This window comes from Lissotriton vulgaris, chromosome 8 (genome assembly GCF_964263255.1).
Source record: "Lissotriton vulgaris chromosome 8, aLisVul1.2, whole genome shotgun sequence".
NCBI classification, from domain to species: Eukaryota; Metazoa; Chordata; class Amphibia; order Caudata; family Salamandridae; genus Lissotriton; species Lissotriton vulgaris.
This window is the reverse complement of record NC_141696.1, coordinates 475,563,922-475,585,898: the sequence shown is the minus strand read 5'-3', so window position 1 is coordinate 475,585,898 and position 21,977 is coordinate 475,563,922. Positions and strand designations below refer to the sequence as shown.

The 21,977-nt window shown below is 42.2% G+C and overlaps 1 protein-coding gene across 1 annotated transcript in view; it reads right to left on the bottom strand.

The window, feature by feature from the left end:
- Positions 1-21,977, bottom strand: part of PPEF1 (protein phosphatase with EF-hand domain 1) — a 384,922-nt gene that overhangs the window by 111,483 nt on the left and 251,462 nt on the right. The window contains exons 6-9 of the mRNA XM_086933308.1: positions 10,882-10,996; positions 9,319-9,365; positions 8,022-8,188; positions 605-641 (exon numbers count right to left, since the gene is read on the bottom strand). Of these exons, the coding sequence (XP_086789434.1) occupies positions 605-641; positions 8,022-8,188; positions 9,319-9,365; positions 10,882-10,996 (366 nt within the window). The remainder of the gene's footprint in view (positions 1-604; positions 642-8,021; positions 8,189-9,318; positions 9,366-10,881; positions 10,997-21,977) is intronic.

The following is a 21,977-nucleotide window of genomic DNA, read 5'->3' as shown; positions in this document are numbered from 1 at the left end:
ACAGATATTTTAAGGAATGAGAGAAGTGGGACATTGCCCAGGGGCCCAACCTACCAACGAGCCTCCTGGGAATGTGATCTTTCTCTCTGCCTCACCTCTGTGTATTCTATATCTCACCCTTTCATCTACTGACTGACTTCCTCTACCTTTGACTTTCTCTGTACCCAGTGTCATCTTAAGGATTTTTGGAGCACAGGGAAAAACTATTTTGACTGTTCTTGTATGACCCGTTTCTGAAAATGTAAGGTATAATTCAATAATATTTTCCATTATGCAGACATGAAAAATCAGTTAAAGTATTCAAACTGGCTCTAATGGGATGGCCCAAAATATTTCTTGACTAGGGCCCCAAAAAGCATTGGCCCCAACTCTCACCAATGTACTTCTTGATGGGCTTCAGAGAAAGATTTTCAAAACACAATTCCAAATGATATTGGGAGCAGACTTCTGAATTATTACATCATTACATTGTCGACTATCAACGTCATTGTTCATATTTAGGTTAGGTCCTGCTTTTTATTTTATCAAGGTAAGCGTTTTGTTGTTGGAATTTGGACGGCTTGGTAAGTGGGCCCCCCTCTCATTTCTAAAAGCAAACTCTTACCTTATATTTTTCCATTAGCTCGTTGGTGAAGCCATACCTGAAAAAAACAACAGTAATACTCAGTGCTGTTCTTGGCAAAAGGTTACTTTCAAGGAAAAAAATATTGTGAATTAACTAAGCAGCAGCAATTACTAGGGGTGGCACTTCTAGAGAATATATATAGTTCTATAAAGGTTACTGTGAAAACAAGGATTTTTTTCATCAAGTGGTTCTGAGTGGAGTCACATCGACAACAATAGTTTCTTTAACAGTTACCCATTTGCAATATCATGCTAACCATGGCTCCTCCAAAGTCTTGGATATATTTAATGTGTTTTCAACTAAAATGGCTGAGTCAATTTTTACTTTCTTTAATGTACTCATAGGACAAACAGACGATATCTCAGAGCCTAATTATGAGTGGCTCGTTAAATTCCATCATGTGCGTAAACCTGTTTACGCATGGCATAGAATTAGAGGTTTGGTTTTATTTAACACATTCGATAATTATCGATGCGTTAAATAAGCCAACATTTGGAATATTTGGCAGGTCAAACCTGCTGAAATTTAACAGGGGAAACATATGGTATTTACAGTATCATGCAGATTTGGCACGTTAAACACCAAAATCCCCATGTTGTTCATCATAATGGGTGCTATTTATCGCACCCAATTTAATAATGTACCCCATTGTATTGTTATTTATCAGGAACGATAAATAACACCTCAACTCGTTATCAGGCTAAAATGTCCAGTGTAGAGAAACTTGATGCAAAATATTTTGAGAATTGTGTGCTTTGCAGCGCTCGAAGTGGAGACCCTCAAAAGAATTTAACTCAAATACTATCATCCGAAAATCACCTTGAATCCTAATTGTTTAAATTATTCAAAACGTGGCCAATGTTCACTAAACTTCCAAATGAAAGTACTGCTATACCAAGTATGCAGCAATATTTAAGTGTCTGTGTACTGTTAAGATAAATAATGTAACAGCATTTTATGGTCCTTCAATGCCAATTTGGGATTCTGGTGATATAGTAATAAAATATGAGACTGCGTAGTTTGCAAATTCCAGAAGAACGCCACTACATGTTACCTGCTATCTAAATTTTTTATAACGATTTTAAAATAGCAAAATGAGTATTTAAATCAGTGTTGAAAACACTATTACATATCGTAAAGAAGACAACTGTACATTCCCAAACATGCTGCATTCAGATTGGCCCCTAGCCATTCGAAATGTACCCAAGAAAGTTATAGCTAGTACCCAAGATAAGCCTTATTACAGAATCAGCCCAATTATTTCTACAGAATATGGGACATAAATAATTTATGGTATGACCAAATGCAATATGATTTGGAAAGTGTTATGGCTACAATTACAAAGTTGAAAAAACCTATTGCTATTGATTCCCCTCAGTTATGGTTAGCTTTTGTACCATAGCACCCACTAGTTCACTTTTCATGCACGAAAGGCATGTCCTGCACAGAATCTGTTTGCCGGTGCTAATTGCTGGCCATAGCTGGGCTGAATTTGACAATACAGACCAGCCCACTTAATTCACCCAACTTGTTCTCCATTCTAATTGATCCACCCACTTCTTACCTATCCCACCTCCTCCTTTTCTGCCTGTTCCATTCTCCACATACTTCCAAGACTTTCTTCTTTAAAAAAAATGTATTCACTAATCTTCCACAATCTCATCACAGGGAGAAGTGTCACTTCATCTCTACTCCTTCCCACCCTCTCAGAAACCCTCTAAGGACAGAACTCATGTTTTCTTCCAACTCTCTAGCTCTGCAAATGTGGGCACATTATGCACCCCATGCTTTTTATCTCTTTTTGTTTCTCCTCTCGGAAAAACTCCATCCTACCATCTCAGCCCCTTCTAAGTACATTCATATAATTGTATACTTCTCCTGCAGTGTGTGATGAGAAGGCAGCATCTAAGTTCCTTTAGTCATTGGCGAACAGGAGTTCTGCTCAACCTGTGCATGCACCTTCGTACTGTCCATCTTTCAGTGGCGGACGATAGGTATAGCAGGGAGGAGGCAATCAGGACACAAACGCACACATAAACACTTCCTGCAGTGCTCTGAGCAAACCCTCTTACCATTTGCCCTCCGATTAATCTTTTCCTTCTCACCTGAGCAGTGATGGGAGTTAGATTTACAACAATCAATTTCAATTAACAGAGTAACCCATTAAGCTACACAATAAGGATCAGGAATAGAGTGCCTATGGTTAAGAAGGTTAATTACAAGTTAGCAGTTAAGTTAAGGTACATGAATCTTAACACCATGCAATAAAGATACAGAATAACAACTGGGAAACCCAAACGCCTAAAGAAGTTTAGGTGTACCAGTATGAGATAAACAAAAAGTTCAGTCACAGCAATACAAAAGATCAATAACAAAATGTGGTGCTCAGAGAAGAGTTTCAAGTTCTCTCTTCTATTCATGAGTAACATCTAAAATCATCCATGTTTAAGTCCAAACTAAGAGAATGGTTCAGTAGTCTACAGAGATCTCAAAATCCAGGGAATGCAGAAAAATAGGAAAATCCGGGACAGTTAGGAAAGTAAAAGAAATAGGGGAAGGTGTCAGTAATCTCAGAAGCTCGGTCAATAGTCTTCGTGGGTCTGGGGAATCTGAATGCTAGCCTAAGCCACACTCAGCAAAGAATCAAAGGGAATAAGTACAGAGGTCTAAACCTCTCAAATTTTAAGGGAAAGTGGCGTAACAACAGGCAGGGTGAACACTAGATATTTCATCCAGAGTCTTTCAGGTAATAACCCTCTGTTCGCATCATCAGGCATTCCATTGTCCTTTTCCTTTATCATGTTGTAAGCTTCGACATTTACAAAAATGTCCCACACTGAACATGGAAACAACATTGTTCTTGTTCAATCAAGCCATGTTGCAATAATGCTGAACAGGACTCTTCAGTTAACACTCTGGTTATCCCTGTTCCTAGTCATGGTCTTTTTCTCAGGCTCTCTCTTTATCACTAGTACAGTGTTGTATCTATTCTAAAACTAACACTCTATGTGAATGCACCTGCAAGGAAAATGTCATGCAAGAAGAAATCGAAAACATTATTTTATGCAGAATGGAAAACAGGTCTAGTCGGTCAAATTTCGAGTATTAAATCAATGGTGCACATTTATATGTATGAATTCTCTAAGTAGTGAAGGCTCTTTAATAATGATGTCAAGTGAAAGACTTTATATTAATGTTGTTAGACCACACGTGAAACGTGCTAAGTGCACGCTTATGTTAAGTATTCGTGGAGTGTAAAGATGAAGCCAACATTACACTGCTCCATACTTACTCACTCCTATGCATTCACACACGTGCGCACGCACACACACACACACATATAGCCATTCACAACACTCACTCTAATATATATTCATGCATACATGTACCAAACATAGAAAAAAGACTCACACTTGCTGGTGCAGCTCTGCCTCAGAGGTCCCAGGATGGTTGGGACTCCTGCCTTCCCTCATTGGCTGACCCTAGGAGTCCACATTCGTCACACACTAGGATGGAATCAGTAAGAGTTGCTGACACCACCCTACTCTGTGACGAGGCGCCAGTGATTGACACTCAGCTCTAGGCACTTCAGGGCTTCGAACAGAAGTGCCTGAGTACGAGGAATTCAGTGACAATCCCTCTTGTCACATGGGGAGGGCCTAATGGTGCTTTGCCAGGCTGAGGATGTCATGTCCACAGGAGCTGTGACGTCTTTAACCCAGCAAAGTTCAGCTCTTGCAGCCAGGAGCATGCACATTTAGTGAATGTCTAGCTCCTGGGTGACCGACCTGAAAATAAAGAGTTTCTGTCAGGCTGACCTTTGCTCATTCTGATACTCTTCTATTTGGGCAAAAGGTGAGGGTGTGTGGTCCCTTCGCCCATTAGGAGAGGCAGCAGCTGGCATTTTTTGCAGTGCTGTGAGGGGAAGGTGGGTGTGTCATTCAATAGCTGAAAAAAGAGGCACTTCCCATTGTCTTCTCGTCATGCTGTTTGGACATCCCAATACAGTTATAAATTCTACATGTCTGAATTAATCTCCTATCCAAATACAGTCATTTCCCACCATCATCCCTTCAGCCCTTCCTCTCTCTGCCTTCCTTTGGTTATTACTAACCATCTATCTCCCCCTTAGGACATAATGCCTCTGAGTTGATACGTTCATAATTTATTAACAAAAACCCTCTAAACATCTACAATCTGATCTCAGCGTATTGCTGGACCTGCTCGTAATGACCAAAAACTGATTAGGGATGTATCCCTAGTCTCGCACGAGGTAATCCCCCTTTGTTTTGGAATCCACACAGGAAACTGCCCCATGAAGATCAAAGAAGGACTGAAAGTAATTTTCAAGGACCTCCTTCAGGCCTCAAGTTTTCAAGACCTTACCAGAGCAAATGTAAACCATACTTTGCCTGCTGTACACCCAGAACTACGTTTTTTGATTATACCTGTTAATGTACATCAATCTACCGACACAGTATTTACATACACCATATGGGACATCACCTTAGACCACAAGGTCTTTGTCCTTAGTCATCTGTGCATTTAGTTCAAATGACCTAACCACCCCCAACCGAGATCCCCCATAACTTATCATTACTATTCGGGAAACAACCGTTACATCGCAACTTTTACAACGCACTTCTATTACAACGCAACTTTTACAACGCTGGATCCATTAAATCGCATGCCTTTACAACGCATGACATTACATAGCAGATGCTATTACAACGCATGCCATTACAATGTAAGTATAGGTAAATTTATAATTTTTTTAAAAAATATTTTTTAATTAATTTAATTAATATTAATAATAAATAAATATAATAATTAATGTTTTTTTATATTATAAATTAAATATATTAATTTAAGTAATTTAAAAAAATAAGTATGAGTATAGGAGTATATGTTTTGGGGTACTGAGGTATATGTTTTGGGGTGTTTGGGTATTTTTAGGTTTCTGGGCTGGGTTTGGGTTTTGGGGTACAGGGGTATTTTTAGGTTTCAGGGTTGGGTTTGGGTTTTGGGGTACAGGGGTATTTTTAGGTTTCAGGGTTGGGTTTAGGTTTTGGGGTACAGAGGTATTTTTAGGTTTCAGGGTTGGGTTTGGGTTTTGGGGTACAGGGGTATTTTTAGGTTTCAGGGCTGGGTTTGGGTTTTGGGGTACAGGGGTATTTTTAGGTTTCAGGGCTGGGTTTGGGTTTTGGGGTACAGGGGTATTTTTAGGTTTCAGGGCTGGGTTTGGGTTTTGGGGTACAGGGGTATTTTTAGGTTTCAGGGCTGGGTTTGGGTTTTGGGGTACAGGGGTATTTTTAGGGTTCAGGGCTGGGTTTGGGTTTTGGGGTACAGGGGTATTTTTAGGGTTTAGTTTTAAAATAAATCTTTTAATTTAATATTAAAAATTAATTTTAATAATTTAATTATTTATTAAAAATAGTTCTTTATTATTAATAGTTCTTTTTAAAATAAACTTAATGTAATATATGTACAAAATAATTATTTAAAAATAATTTAACTTATTTAATTTATTAAATTTAATTTAATTAAATTTTTTTAAAAAGTAATATACTTACCTATACTTACATTGTAATGGCATCGTTGTAATAGCATCTGCTATGTAATGTCATGCGTTGTAAAGCCATGTGATGTAATGGATCCTGTGTTGTAAAAAATGCGTTGTAACAGTCTGCGTTGTAATATTTCACGTTGTAACGCCATACATCCTTACTATTCTGGTCCTATACTATACATGCAGCTGCCCCAGCAGTGGTCAAGCAAAATGTATTCTGCAAAGAGACTGATTCCCATAGTACACTACATAGATCTCTGGTAGGGTCACACACTTCCCATCCAGCTCATTATCCAATAGTAACAATTGCAAAACAATACAAAAAAACTCACAGATTCTCTTTCCAACACAGTGACAACAGACAACTTTGACTCCAGCCAATGAGAATGTTGAACCTGAAAAGGGTGCCCAGATACCCAAAACACATGATAGAAGTGCACCACACAAATGTTAGTGACATTGCATACATTATGTGAACGAGACTACCTCTAATGGTACTCAGGGTAAACTGGCAAGTTGTGACCCTTGCTGAATCAGTTTCACATGGGTTGATGGGGGGAATGAGTCCTCACCATCACCCCCAGAACGGTCAGCAGAGGGAATGCAAGCACAGCATAAACACACCACAAATACGTTGACCTCTGTTTGCTGAACCCTTACCAGACGGCTTTTTGGCTAGGGAAAGCATACTTACACGTTTTTAACACATTTGGTGTTTCAGCTCACACAACGAAATTTGTTTTATTTATTTATTTGTTTACATTACTCGGGTGGGCTGTAGTTTACTACCCCCACCCTGTACCTCCCCCACCCCGCCCCACTGCCCCACGGCACTCCCTCTACGGGCCGCTACTGGGGCCTTGAGAAGGAGTTTACTACCCCCCACCCACCCTGCCCCTCCGCCACCCCGCCCCGCGGCACTCCCTCCACGGGTCGCTACTGCACACACACATGGGTGAGGCAGGCACAGGCAAAAACTGAAGTAGTGTCCCAAGTAGGGTCTATTGGAAATGTTCTCACGGCATGACCTCTTGTAGTGAAGATCATAATTGCTTGTGATATGTTACTTACTCAGCATGGAAATCCCATTGGATCATTTGTTAAATGTATATTTGTTTTACAGTCTTTGGAAACACCGCATCCTGCATTTCTCTGAAATCTCAGTGGCCATCATAAGCCTTTTTCTTGTGTAGTTGGCTTCCAAGTATTCTTAACAATTACTATTTGAAACGCTACCCCCTGCCTCAGCCCCCCCCCCCACAAATAACTACCCTACGTTTGTTTGAGTTTTTAGCTGTAAAAACAATGTCGAGATTGCTTTAATTCAGTATAACTATGGGATTAAAAAAATAACTCAATAACAGAATTTATTTATAATAATTATGATTTTATCAAATATTTAACATATTATACAACCATTCTCTCTCCACCCTCTCCATCACCTTGATTTTCAAGTTACTTCAGGGGAGGAAAGCCAATGGAGTGGGAACATTCACTCATGTACCTTGCATATATTATTTGTGCATAGAGGTAAGGATGTTGACACAACTCTGTAATATACAAAAATATGTTTGTGTACATTGACATGCTTACTATGATATATGCATGACTCAATAGGTAAAGTACCTAAAGAGTCATGGACATGCTAAAGCACAAAGTAAGAAACATGTAGTGTGAGCTTATCCCTGATTTCCTCCTTTTCTTGTGGGTCTGTCTTCTGAGATCCTCTTATTTTCCCTAAAAATATTTCTAATTAGCACAATACATCTGCTTTATATTTCGACACAAAGGCACTATGCGGCGACATGCATGATCTAAGGCTGTTACCTCAGGTTCATAATATGGTCCTCATGGTTCCCTCTGTTCAAGTATAGATTGTTGGGGTACACAAGGAGGAAGGCGAAGAGGAGTATGAGTACCTCTATCGAGTTTTTCCCTCTGTCCACAAAGTCCCCATTGAAAAGGTAAGGGTTTTCGTCAGAAGGAAGCCCATTCTGTAAGAAGTACAAACATGAAGCAGCAGATTTTGAGACATGTATAGAAAGGATGAGAACCAAAATACCTATTAATCCTTAGTTGATATAAATGTTAAAATGATTAATTTTAAAGCGTTGCAGAATTTGTATTACAAATACGAGCTGAGGCTGCTCTCTCCATGTCCAAGAAATATTATTTTTTGCGGATCATTGCTGATACAACGGTTTTCTTCCTTTTTTCATTGCAAAAATAGCTGACACGTTTCACCCCTTAATATTATTTACTAGAGCCGTAAAAATAGTTAAATATTAGGAACATTCAATGTACACATAAATTAGAGCAGAGCAAGAGTGAAAAACACTTCAAGAGAAAAGTGTAGTGTATTGGGTGTTCAGGGGTGGAGAGCACATTTGAGAAATGAGAAAGTGGGAAAGTCAGGGAAGCAGAACAGGTCTTATGGAAGGTATTTATTATAGATAATAGCAAGCAAGGTCTCCCTCATAAGGTACCAGTGGAAGGTCCTTCTAACTCTTTCCAAAAATCCTAAATTAAAAGCCCAGTATGGTTTATTGCGGACAGGCATGCGGTTTTATCTGCTGTATAAAGACTGCAGACTTTGAGACATAACTTGTGTAAAGCAGACACGAGAGAACATGTATGTATATCTTTTATGTATGTGGTTTTATACAGTAGTTCACCTGTTTCTAAACACTCCCCAGTTTTACGCCTTGGTTATGAGGGCCCGGAATGGACTGAGGTATTTACCGCACCTTGAGCGAGGTATATACCGGGTGAGTAAATACATTTTTTCCAGGGCTTTTCTAAGAAAACCGAATTTTAGTTTTCGGACCCAAATTCTGCAGGTATCAGAATTTCCGAGACATTTTCCCTTATTGAATTTCATCCAGGTTTCACCTATCAAAATTTGCCTTGGGGAAATGCAATTCTCAAAATTCTGATGCATGCAGTTACACGAGTTGTCACACTGCAAGTTCTATTTGTCAACAAAACGTATCAGGCATATAGCACAAGACCTTACAATGTCTGCAATTCTAATATCATTTGATGTTTAGATTCCTACTCAAGTCTTGTCAGCACCAAAGGGATGCATAGAGCCACGCGTTCACATTACAAAATGGACTGTTACCTTGTAGAAGATCAATAAAAGGTCATCGAGTTTTCCGTGTAAGTCACCTAAAAACAATGGGAAAAACAATGTTCAACATTAATTTACCTGTCAAAACAATGTTACCAAAAAGAAGATTGCCGGAGATCGTACTCTGATTCCAGCCAATATGTCTGTAGTTATGATACTATCAAATTTTCTGGCATAACAGTCCACAATTTTGCATGTACCCGGAACACAAATCCAGACACGGTGGTGTAGAAAGACAGATGGTGAAATAAGTTGCGTCATACTATAAGTCTCCTACTGGTGATGTCAAATGAGAATGATCACCTTTTTTATGAGACAAGTGAAAAATAGAAGAAACAGCTTGTAAGAACAAGTCTCCAACGCATAGTGATGTTGTGCCTTTTCCACTCTTGAACTTCACCCCTGTAAGTTCCCAGCCTGAGTGCCTGGTCCTGAGGCTTCGGTCATTCTGCTGAAACGTGTTTCTCAGGGACACCCTTCACTAGTCTCCTTACCAAGAATCTCAAGGAGGTTGGACCCCCGTGCCTAACCTTGGCCCACCTACCATTAGGGCTGGCCTTAGCTACTTATGATAATTTATATATTTGGGAGATTGGGGACTGCAGGATGGTGAGAATTGATGCATTCCTCAGAGGACATTAACAACAATCCTACGTCCCACCAATTACTTCCCTTTCTGTCCTTTCTTTCTACGGCTGTTTGGAGACAATGCACAAAGTTTCCCTCTACAGCAGCCACTGAAAGGGCGTTCCAGCCATCTTCAGAAAGGCAGTGGCCACCACAATGCATCTGGGAATAGGGCATGGAATGCCTCCCCAGAAAACTTTCTTAGTAGGAAAACTCATAAGGATGGTATGTCACAATTTACAAGATGAGCTAGATGTGTGCTGATATCATTGCACCATGTCTATTGAAACCTCTGGTATATACAGCTCAGTGTGGCCAGTTTCCTGTGCCGATATAGAGTTGCATTTTCCACCCCTATCCAGGGAAATAATGAGTATCAATTAGATGAGCCCAGCTGTTTCAATATAATGTCACTCCTTGCCCATTACAAGTAATGCAAAAAGCTCTAGATTAGTGGGCTTGCCATATAACTTTACATGATCTGCTTTTATTCATGCACATGTTTTTTGGACCTTTCCTCCAAGACAAATAATTTATCTACAGATGATACGTGGTATATTTCCTAGGGCATACTATTTTAAATACTGGTCTACATTACCACAGAATTAGCTGTATAGCAACGTACAATGCTTTAATCACATTATCTTAAATATTTAACGTGGCAAGTCTGATGAATTATTTAATCTATGGGAAATCAAGATTCTACCCCGCACAGACTTCATAAGAATCAAATCAAAATTATAGGAAATGTGAAGAGACCAATAAGTCAAACAATTAGACATTGTAGAAATGGATTCAAGAAACAAGAGGGGATATTGTTAAAATGGAGGTGATCTGCCCCATTAAATAGGTTAGTTTCACATTACTTGGCAGCATGCACTCCAGGCACCCACGGTGCAACGTTTTAGCCAAATGGCAGGACCTTACCACAGATTGTTAACTCCTTGGAGTAGGAGGTGGACAAGTGAACAATGTTTGGCATCTGTTTCAAGTACTTTTTGGTTTCATGCAGCAACTGTAGAACATAGCGGACATGGAGTACCTGAAGGCCAAAACAGAAAATATGATTTGTGGTAAGACGTCAAAGAAGAGGATGGAGAGATCAATTTTTCTTGTGGTGCATGCATTTTTTCACGTCTTATCATCCCAAATACAGTTGCCACTATGTTGTGTAAATGAATCACATTATGTACATACATCAATTATGTAGATATTTTGATCAAAGTTGCTAACTGGAATATTTTATGAAGATGGGGAGTGCAGAAACAGCGCTATCAGAACCATTTCAGAGGGCCAGGGTGGAAGAAGGAGCTACTGGGCACACAGTGAGAGTAGGGATGTTACTCCTGATGTCCTGTGGCCGACTTACTATGGAACTGGGCCAAGTACTCCTTCAGCAATTGGCTCTCAGTAGTAGCGTGGATCGAGCAGTCCAAGGCTTCTGGGGGAAGGCAGATACAGTGGGATGAACACAGGCTTACAAATCAAACCTCTTTCAATTTCAGCAATAAATGATTGCCGAATAAAATACTTGCTTTTATGAAAACATGAGTATTTACATGCAAAAACAAAGTAAAATACCGCATACACAAACAATACACACAGCCCCCTGAGGTCAGGGCTCCAGTGTTCAATAGGCAGGTCCCTGAGTACCACTTCCCTCTCACTAATGGTAGTGGTTATTCCCTGTTCATTATGGGTGGCATTCAGGTAAAGCCCCACTAGTAGTCTGAGTTTCTGGAGTCCTACTCTGACTCTTTCAAAGTCCAAATTGTTCCAGTGCCCAGGCATCATGTGGCAGAACATGTTCCCCAGTGGCTTTCCTGCCCTAAAATCAGTCGTACTAGCTTCTGCAGGGGTTGTGCTACCAGAGTCCCTCGGAGTGTTTCACTCTCAGACTTTTTGGAGGAGCTACAGTGGCTGCTGATGGCACTCGTGGCTCTGCAGGAGCAGCAGCTGGGCATCTGCAGCACATCTTCCAATGATTCAGTACATTCATGTGATCCAACTCACAGGTGGGGAGAATAATTGCTTGGGTTCTGATCCTCAGTCAGGGCTCAAGAACACACAGGTCACACAGTGTCCTTTCCTCATGATGACAAAAGAACCAGGTAGCATTCCTTGTTCTTCACGGTGGCCACCTTTGGCATACAGAGTCACTAACCTGACTATATAACATTTACTCAACATCATATCCTGCGCCGACGACATCCAACTCATCCTCCCACTCACTGATGACCCCTCCACCACCAGAACTAACTTCTGCAGTGCCATGAACATTGTCGTTGACTGGATGAGGATTAACTGCCTGAAGCTCAACACGGACAAGACAGAAGTGCTGATCTTTGGGAAGAACACCTCCCTGTGGGACAACTCCTGGTGGCCCCAAGAGCTTGGTCCTCACCAACAGACCAGGCCCAAAATATCAGCAGCATCCTTGACAGAGCACTCACCACGAAGCGTCAAATCAACACAGTCACCTCATCTTGCTTCCACACCATCCGCATACTCCTGTCAACGCCAGAAAGACAATCACCCAGGCCCTCATCACCAGCCAGCTTGACTACAGAAAAGCACTCTACACAGGCATCATCACCCAACTGCTTAAGAGACTTCAAACCATACAGAACGCAGCAGCCCGCCTTATCCGCAACCTCCCCAAATAGACCCGCATCACCCCCCACCTCAGAAACCTCCATTGGCTTGCCGTCCAGAAGAGATGCCAGTTTAAGATTCGACCACATGCCTAAAGGCCTTTAACAACCAGGAACTTTCTTACATCAACGACCACCTGAACTTCCACCAACCCACCACTCTGCCTCCCTGTCCCTTGCACACCTCCCCTACTTTCGTCGGAGCGACAGCGGAGGTTGTTCCTTCTCCAATCTTCCCACCAAAGCTTGGAAAGAACAACCTATCCCTCCACCTGCGAACATCACCCTTCCTGGCGGAATTCTGAAGGGGACTCAAGACCTGGCTTTTCGACTAAGACCAGCGATACCTCAGCGCCCGGATACCATCAGAGGTGAGGAGCAGCACTTTACAAATAATTGATTGATTGATATCAGATAAAGGAAAATACAAAACTCACACTTGCATGGTTATTCCTACATTGAAAGCAACCAAAATACAGAATACATGTTTGTTTCTTCTCTAACACATTGCATTATGGTGTGACAAGGGAATTTCCTATAAATGCTATTTCAGCCTATGAGCCACAGAGGTTTTCTTTTGTGGTCCTCTCTTTAGAAGCTATGGGGACCTCTGTTGTAGAGGCAGAAGATCGACATTTTCTCTGTTGCACACAATATGCATGTGTTAAAAGGAAATTAATGCATGTATAATGGAAATGGTATTGTAAATTCCATCAAACCAATAAATGTGTGTTTACCTTTCTGTCTTTTTGACAATGTGGTGCTCTGTTCTGCAGACAATCATCCCTGCTCTAAGTGGCTTCTATTTTGGAAAGTATGACACTCTTTAACAAAGCTTAAGTAGGTACTAAAAACCTAGATAGATAAAAAATACTAACATTAAACATTTGCTAAAGACTCCAGCACTAAGCACAGCAGTGCCAATGCTGTGGAATGTGGTGTGCTACAAATTGCCATAACATAAACCATGAAAAGTGGGCTGCACTGTCACAGATGTCAATTTCAGTGTCTCACTGGCATCAATAACAACTACAGTGGATATCTCATGTTTTTGTGATTGGAAAAGGAATCATATAGTACAAACAGCACATTACTTAAGCATTACTGGCTCAAAACGGGCAAGAGGAGTCCCTATGCCAGGCATGCCATAGGACCTTCTTCCTATAAGCAATTGCACAAGCTCTTGCTGCATCTTCAAGGCTGCTCCTCAGTACTCAATACAGAGCTTTTATTTTCTACGTCATATCCACAGACACTGGTGACTTTCACCATATGCAAAATATATGTAACGTATGAAGTTACATACGTATAACATATGAAGTTACATACGTATATACACATACACGTATGTACATATATATGTACGTTTACATATGTAACATATGAAGTTACATACGTGTAATGTAGGAAAATATGTAGATCATTTTGTTTTCATCACAAGTAGGAATAACTTTGGCAATCCCAAGAGGAGGCTTTCATTTTGTTTTCTGTGTACATATGAATTTGTTTGAAAGTTTGAAGAACAAGATGACTAACTACAGTTTTTAATTTGAGCCGGTGGTTTCCGGTTCAAGGCGCCAGCACTTAACTGTCAACATCAAAGTTTGACAGTCTGCCACAACGTGGCGCTGTGTGTCGAATTGAGAGATTACCACCATAACACTTAAATATTAATTCAATTCACATTAAAAATGACTATTGCGTTCAGCCCAAGCCATTATTATAGCTTTGGAATTGGGGGCCTGAAATAGTCCAAACTGTCACACTTGTAGGAGGGTAATGGTCAGTAGTTGTGTTGTAACTATCACTGGCAACATAACAGGGGTAATGTGTGGTACAAGCTGCAGTCGCGCCCTGACAGAGAGCCCAGGCCCTTATTGTTGTACAAATTAAGCACTGACAGGGACTAGCTTTTCCGGCAACCGAAATGATCATTACTCTGAAACAGATTACCCAATTAATGATTTGCATCTTATGAAAACCTAAACGGAGAACTGGAGCATATCTCTGAGAATGCATACACCCAATCTATGAGCCAGGTCGACTCTACGTTCATATGCGGACAGGTGATTTACAGTATCATGCTGCACGCGAGCCATCAATGGTACAAAGTACACAAATTCATTGATGATTGCTGGTGAAGAAGTGAACAAAGCTGCCACTTGGAAAAGACTGCTGAAGGACATATGTGAAGTCTAATGTAATGTATAAGGAAACGTCCACAGCAGCTAAGACTAAAACAAGTCTTTATTGTGTAATACATTATACAGGAATCAACGACCGCGCCGGCCGCAGCCAGTGCAAGTAAAAGCGGTGGGGCAGTGGGGCCGGGTGGGGGGATTTCGACGGACGATGACGAGGTAAATTTAAATAAATAAATAAATAATTTTGCCTTGTCATCGTCTATAGAAATCACTCCCCCTCCATACCACCCCGCTCCACTGCTCTTACCTGCACGGGGCACGGCTGGACCGCGCTGCCCCACTCCTGCAGATTTTTTTTTTATTTTTTCTCCTTAAGAGGAAACTGGAACTCTGCTGACATACATAACATTCCAGACCCTGTCAGCGCAACTAAACAAAAGTAGAATACAAATCATAACACACCTTCCCATCTATTATTTTAATAAGGCTCAGAATAAGAATAAAGAAAACTTATACAATAACTTATTGAAAAAATAAATTAATAAATAAACAGCATAAACCACATCACATTGAACACATGAAGAAAATAATATAACATTTATACATTCTGAATCACATGCCACCCTTTTATTACAAAACTAAACGTAATACTTTATAAAATCCTTTTGCCAGACAAGACAATTTCTGTCTCTTGTCAGCAGCCTTGTAATACTGGGATAAATAGTCACCATCATGTCCGGGCGGTTGTGAGTCCGCTCAGCTCCTCTCCGAGCCTCCAGAAATCCCATAGTCACAGCGCACCAGAGACCGAAAATTCTACAAGCACAGATGAGAGACAGAATGCTGATGTGAGAGGACACTTTGGTGACCTGATGCCTTCCGAGCAGCCATCTGTGGAAGCTGAGCTTGGGCGTGCCTGCCACACGCATGGTAATCCAAGATGGCGGCATCCCCTGCCTCAGGGAGGACGGAGTACCGTCGCTGCCTATCTGGGACTGCAGGTGCCGTAGAGCAAGCACTGCGAACAGGCACTGCCTATCCGGAACGCGGCTCGGTCCCCTTCAGGCCAGAGGATTTTCGCCATTGAGAGGGCAGATCTCGCAACAAGCTATTTGATAACTCTTTGACCCACAAGGTGATTAGGAAGACGGGCCCACTGAGTAACCCTGCACACAAGTGGGAGTGCGCTACTGGCATGGCGGAGAGTGGGGGGATTCCTGGGGCACCTTAATAAAACCTCCATACCGCAGCGAAATACCAGGGATCCCCAAATTGCCTGTTCGGGATACAGCCTGAACCCACCATGACTCCCGCCGAGTCTTAACAGTCTAAAGCCCCTGCACACTGGATAGAGTACACCTCTAAAATTTTTAGAGGAAGAGTGATCCGTAGCTGGTGGGAAACTGGAGGCAATAGGCCAATATGAGTCCGAAATATTCATTGCGGAGACTACTCAGGGCAGTGCCTGACCTCAAGATGGCAGCTGGGGCCAGTCTTGATTACCGCCGCAGGGGACTCCTGAGGCTCTGGGGCACTCCAAAACTGATCTATTGGGGCATTACATCTGATCCCTCCTTACGCAGGCGCTCGATTCCAGGGGCATTCGAGACCTTGGTGCCCAATGTAAGATCGGGCAAGGACAACGCTTGACTTTAAGATGGTGCCCGCCTCTTGAGTTTATTCTGCCCGCAGTTTTCTCCTGTTATTTAGCGGCTGCCTCTCTCAGACATCGAGCTTCCTGCTGATTGCGCGTTGATAATCACCAAAACAATAAACCCATCCGCACCTGGATTTTTGATCGGACTGCGGTTCCTCATCTCTCTAACTCCCTCGTTTACTTTGACATTCTCAGATTAAACCTGATCCTTATCCTGACAGCGGAGTCCGAGCATTATGGCCGATGCTCAGTGGAGCTGCCTAGACAGCTATAGAGAAGATGGGCACGGGTTCACCCCCTCGGCCGTCACCTACCCAGATGGACATTGGGCACAGTTTCTCCCCGTCTCCCTGTTATGTCTCCTTCCTCCCCCTCCCTCCGAAGAATTACCGTAACATTGCTTTTTTATCCTATGTTTGACTATGCTCTTGTAACAGATGTAACTTGTAACTTCTTGATCCGCATGTAAAGCGCTCTGAGACCTTCTAGTCTAGATAGTGCTATATAAAACTTTTCAAATCAAATAAAACACTGTCATCAACAGGTCTAGAACCATTGACATTTAGAGTTTCCAGATCAAACTCATGCAAACTGTTCTAGCATTTCATAAGTCTGGGCTTATTCCAAACTTCTCCCGAGTTCACAACCACAACATTTTGTCTCGCTTTATTGATGTCAAATAGGCCAATAAATTTCAACAACCCCTTCTTGATATAACCGAGTTTTTTAACCAACATCACATCTCCAGCCTTCCACTGTACAACTTTCACAGAATTTCTCCTGACAGAACTAGATTTAAATTCTGCTGACCATTCTTCCAAAGAGCAGAAATGTCTTCCTTAGAATTTTTCCTCACTACTCCCACTTTCCATTGATTTAACCAAGCTGAGCTCAATTTGGTGTAAGGCCTTCTGCTTTTGAATGAGAAAAGTGGCAATTTAGAAGAAACATAACTAGGTGCTTTATGATGCTCCCACCAAGTTTCACGTAAAACCTCACTCAAGGAAAATCCTGTACTAACTGATGTTTGGACACAATTCTTGAACACCCTATGCATCCGTTCTGCAAATCCATTTGCTTGTGGTGAATAGAGTGCAGTCTTTGTGTGTTTAATATAAAGTCCTTCTAAAAACTCACATATTTCTTGTGACACGAATTGCACCCCTTTATCTGTTATCAAATGTTCAGGGATTCCTTCATGAGAAAACTCATTCTTAAGTAACTCTGTTACAATCGCAGTGTTTGCTACTGCTACACACTTAGTCACCACCCACTTGGATGTGTGATGTACAAGCAACAGAACATATCTTTCCTTGTTGGGCATGAAATTATATAAACCCACTATATCAAGCCCCAGCTTTGTCCAGCATTGAGAAGGAATTTCAACTGGAGCAAGTGGAGAATGCGTAACTTTACACTTATTGTTGGTATGATGCCAACAATCTTTGACAGCCACCTCCACCTGACGGTCCATTCCAGGCACCAATCCCATTTTCTCAGCCGAGCTTTGGACACATTTCTGCCTAAATAACTCTCAATTGCCAAGGTAGTCAACCTTACTCCTAAACTTACCGGTGATCTGCAGATCTTTCCATCAATAACACTAAGTTGATCACAAATAGTCTAAACTCCTTCAACACCCTCAGGAATGACTTTTGCAACTACCCATCCCTTCACAATAAAATCCAACAAAATGGTTATAAGTTCATCATCAACCATCGCAGAACTCCAATCATTCTCGTTACAAATGTTCTCCTGAACGCACCCAATCAAGGAAATGCCTTCACTTCCACCATCTTCTTTAATTGGTAGCCAGGATAAACAATCAGCTGTGTTATTCCTGACCCCAGGGATGTATTCCACACTAAAATTAAACTCTGTCAGTCCCTTCTGTCCATCTCCTTATCCTGGAAGTCATATTCTCTTATCGTCTACATGGACCAATCAGATCTCAAAGTGAAAGGTATAAAAATAACTCAAAATGATTATTAGCCCAAAAAACAACCAAAGACTCTCTTTCAGTAACTCAATATTGTTCTTCAGCAACTCTAAGAGCACACGAAGCAAATGCTATTACCTTTTCCTCTTCATCTATTACTGTTAACACTACCCCAAACCACCAAGACTCACATCAGTGGACACCACATCTTCTTGGATGCAAAATTGAACAAAGCAGGCATGATCCTAATATTTCCCTTCATAACAGCAAATGCTTCCTCACACTCCTTGAGCCATACAAATGTAATACCTTTTTTTACCTGAGATGTTAAAAGTAGCGATACACTGGCAAAATTGGCAATAAATCTAGCACAAAATTCAGCAAGGTCGAAGAATGAGCGCACTTGATCCCTGTTCTCAGAAAAGGTGCCAGTACAATACTCTTAGCCAAATCCAATTTTGAACTACACCAGAAATAATATGTCCCAGATAGGTGACAGAAATACATTTTAACCTGTGTTTCTCCTCTTATAGCGTGAGACCTGACTTTTGTAAACTTTTCAGAACCAACCTTAATGTTCCATCATGAACTTCTCTGTTTTTACCATATATTAAAATGTTGTCTTAGAAAAATAGAACTCTCGGAAACTATCAAGCACCATTTTCCACAACCTCTGGAAACAGGCAGCTGCAGATGCCAACCCAGAAGGCATTCACACAACCCTGAACGAAAGTTTAGTGCCTAGAATCCTTATGCAATGGAACCTGATGGTAAGAAAGGTCCATCACACTGAACAATTTGTCATCTCTGATAATGGCAAGGGTTTCAGTAATGTTGGGCAGTAGTGGCGATCCACCCAAATGTGTTTTTTTAATTCAAGCAAGTTGTGAAAAATTGGCCTGGCATATGATGTCCACTATTCTAGTGAGCACCTTGCACCAGTTCAAACGGCCCTTATTGATGGTAGGTTTGAAGTCAACCTTATAGAGAGCTATCCTAGTGGTAGCTGTGGAGAGCAGCCTTCAGGCTAAGACTTAGAGGCGAGTTAAGCAAGTTGTTTTACCAGTTTATAATCTCTTGAATGATCAAATGAAAGTACACCACACAAGGTATATATCAAATATATATGTATTTATTCTAAACACAACCCCTCTGTACTCTTTTTGAGGTCAGAGGTCAAAGTTCAATACAAGGAACTTAATTAGCATATGATAAGTCGCACAGTATACGTTATGCCCTCGGGGCCTCACAAAACATATACTAAAATAGTGGTATAAGAACCATGTGAGGGATAGAAGTCAGGCCTAGGGCCTGTAGAACCTTTGGGGCAACCAGGAAACCACCCAAGGTAGGGACACAGGAGACCCCCGGGGGACGCGTGCTGTGTCTAAACACAGCCACAAATCACCATTGACTTTCTATGTAGAACGAACAAGTTACCATTTGAAAGATTAAGGACACTGAGAGGTGAACTACGATGGAACCCTTTTAGATTTAGACACTTCGAGAGTCAAGACCCACGGGACCACTGGAGTACTCGTGCTACCTCACGAGAAGTGTGGCTCAATGATTAGAGCGGCAGACCCTGATGGTCTAGCCCGGGACCAGGGTTCAATTCCCCGCCTCGGCGGGTCTTGGGCTCAAAATTCCACTGACTTGATAATTCTCACCTCAGTGCCTATTCCAATCATAGAGTCCCACTCTGCAACTCTGGGCAATAGCTTGCTTAATCTCCACAACGGCCTACTACAATGCTAAGGATGCCTGGCCTCCATCTTGGGGGTGCCCAGGAGTGGACGCCACACAGGGAAAGCCAGGATGGGTTCCACAGTGGTATTCGTACAAGCGCCTTGAGACCCTTGCGGGTGAGTAGTGCGCTATTCAAGTATCAATTTACATTTACCCACGGAAGCCGGGTACATAGGTGTCTTTTGGTGTCGGGTTTCGTTGTCGATCCCAATGGAGAGATGCGAAAAAGTGCTGCAGGCGACCATTGGAAAAGTGTTCGTGTGGATCCAAGGGTGGATTGGAGATATGAAGAACCTGAAAGCAGAGGGGACAGAGTCTGGGTCACTAGCCAGTGACTAGGATGGCGACGGGAAGATGCCAGCTGATGTCTGGTGCTTTCAAGTGAAGTAGGTGAAGCTTGACTCTTCAGCCACGAGGACCAGGAGGCATTGACGACAACCAGGAGCTGGATTCGAGCTGACCCACAAAGGATATCGAGTGCTGCAGCATCAGAATCCGGATTGGACCCAACAAGCCTGGGCAACAGCAACCCACGCAAGATGACAAGATTGGCTTTGGTGCAGAACAGCAAGGTCTGGAGGGGAGTCAGAGCACGTCTGGAGCAACCAGGAAAGCTCAAGAAACAAAGGATTGTCCTTCCTGGGGGCCCACTAGCTAAAGGACTAGGAACTTAAGAAAGGGGACTAAGGGGTCACTCGTGGAGAGCTGGCCTCTGTACTTCGGTGCAAAAGGTTCTCGGACAGGGGCTTCAAATACCTCATTGCACAACTTTCTGAAACTTTGGGAAGTAGGTGCAGTCGCAAAAATGCACGATGTCCAGGAGTTCTGGTCCCACTTCTCTCGTGTCAGCTACAGGTCTCAGCTCTACTGGGGACTCGTGTCAGCTTCAGAGATGTCTGGAAGTCTGTGTCCTGTGTCCCAGATTCTTTGGGATCCGGCGGGAGCCTCGAAAATACAGACCTGCAAAGATGCTTCTTTGGTGCTTGTTTGAACAGACTCCTTGACCCATGGAGATTCTTCAGTCTTCCAGTCGAAATGAAATGTCGAAGGTCCAGGATTTCTTCTTCAGAGTTTCGTCCAGGGTAATCTAAAGTCCTAGGGACTGGGTTCTTATACTTATACTAAGTTTAGGGGTTGGGCTAACTCTTAAGGTCCCACCTATGGGTGGACCTGGGTAGGGGGTGGTTACACCTCTTCCCCTTTGTCCAGTTTCGCACCAGAGCTGCGGTTGAGTGCCCCAGCAACCAGTTTGAACTGGTAAATGCATGGAGCACCTTGTGTGCCCCAAGCAGTGTCAGAAAAGCATTCACTGAATGCAACCCACCCTGTCCCAATACACTGAAGCCTGTCTGGGGAGGTACTGGCACCTTCTAGCACCAGGAGGTCAGACTCGTGTCTGTGGCAGCAGCATCCATTTTGTGATGCTGGGGCTCTGTTTAACTTTAACCGGGTACACCAGTGTGTACATGTCTTTTCTCTCTAGAAGCGTGGAATGCTACCCCAGCCGCCAGAACTGGCGGGGGAGGGGTGGGGGGTAGTATTCCAAATCGTTTGACACCATACACAACATGTTTTGATAAAGCCAAACCAAAGTTAGCATTGAACCGTGAGGATTATATTGCACTTAAGAGTATATGGTATGGCTATATCATAGAACAGCTATAAGGAGATATTTCCAAGCACTCTGCCTTCAGGATTGTCAAGGCCTACCATAGGAGTGACTTATAGGTTAATATGTGTCTATATGAAAGGGTAGATATAGGTATACTCTATCTAAGTAAGGGGTGCTTACACCACCTTACCCAGGCTGCAAGTGCAGACCTGTGGTGCCATTTTGGAAGGCTAACCAGGGGTGGCATAATACATGCTTTAGCCCCTGG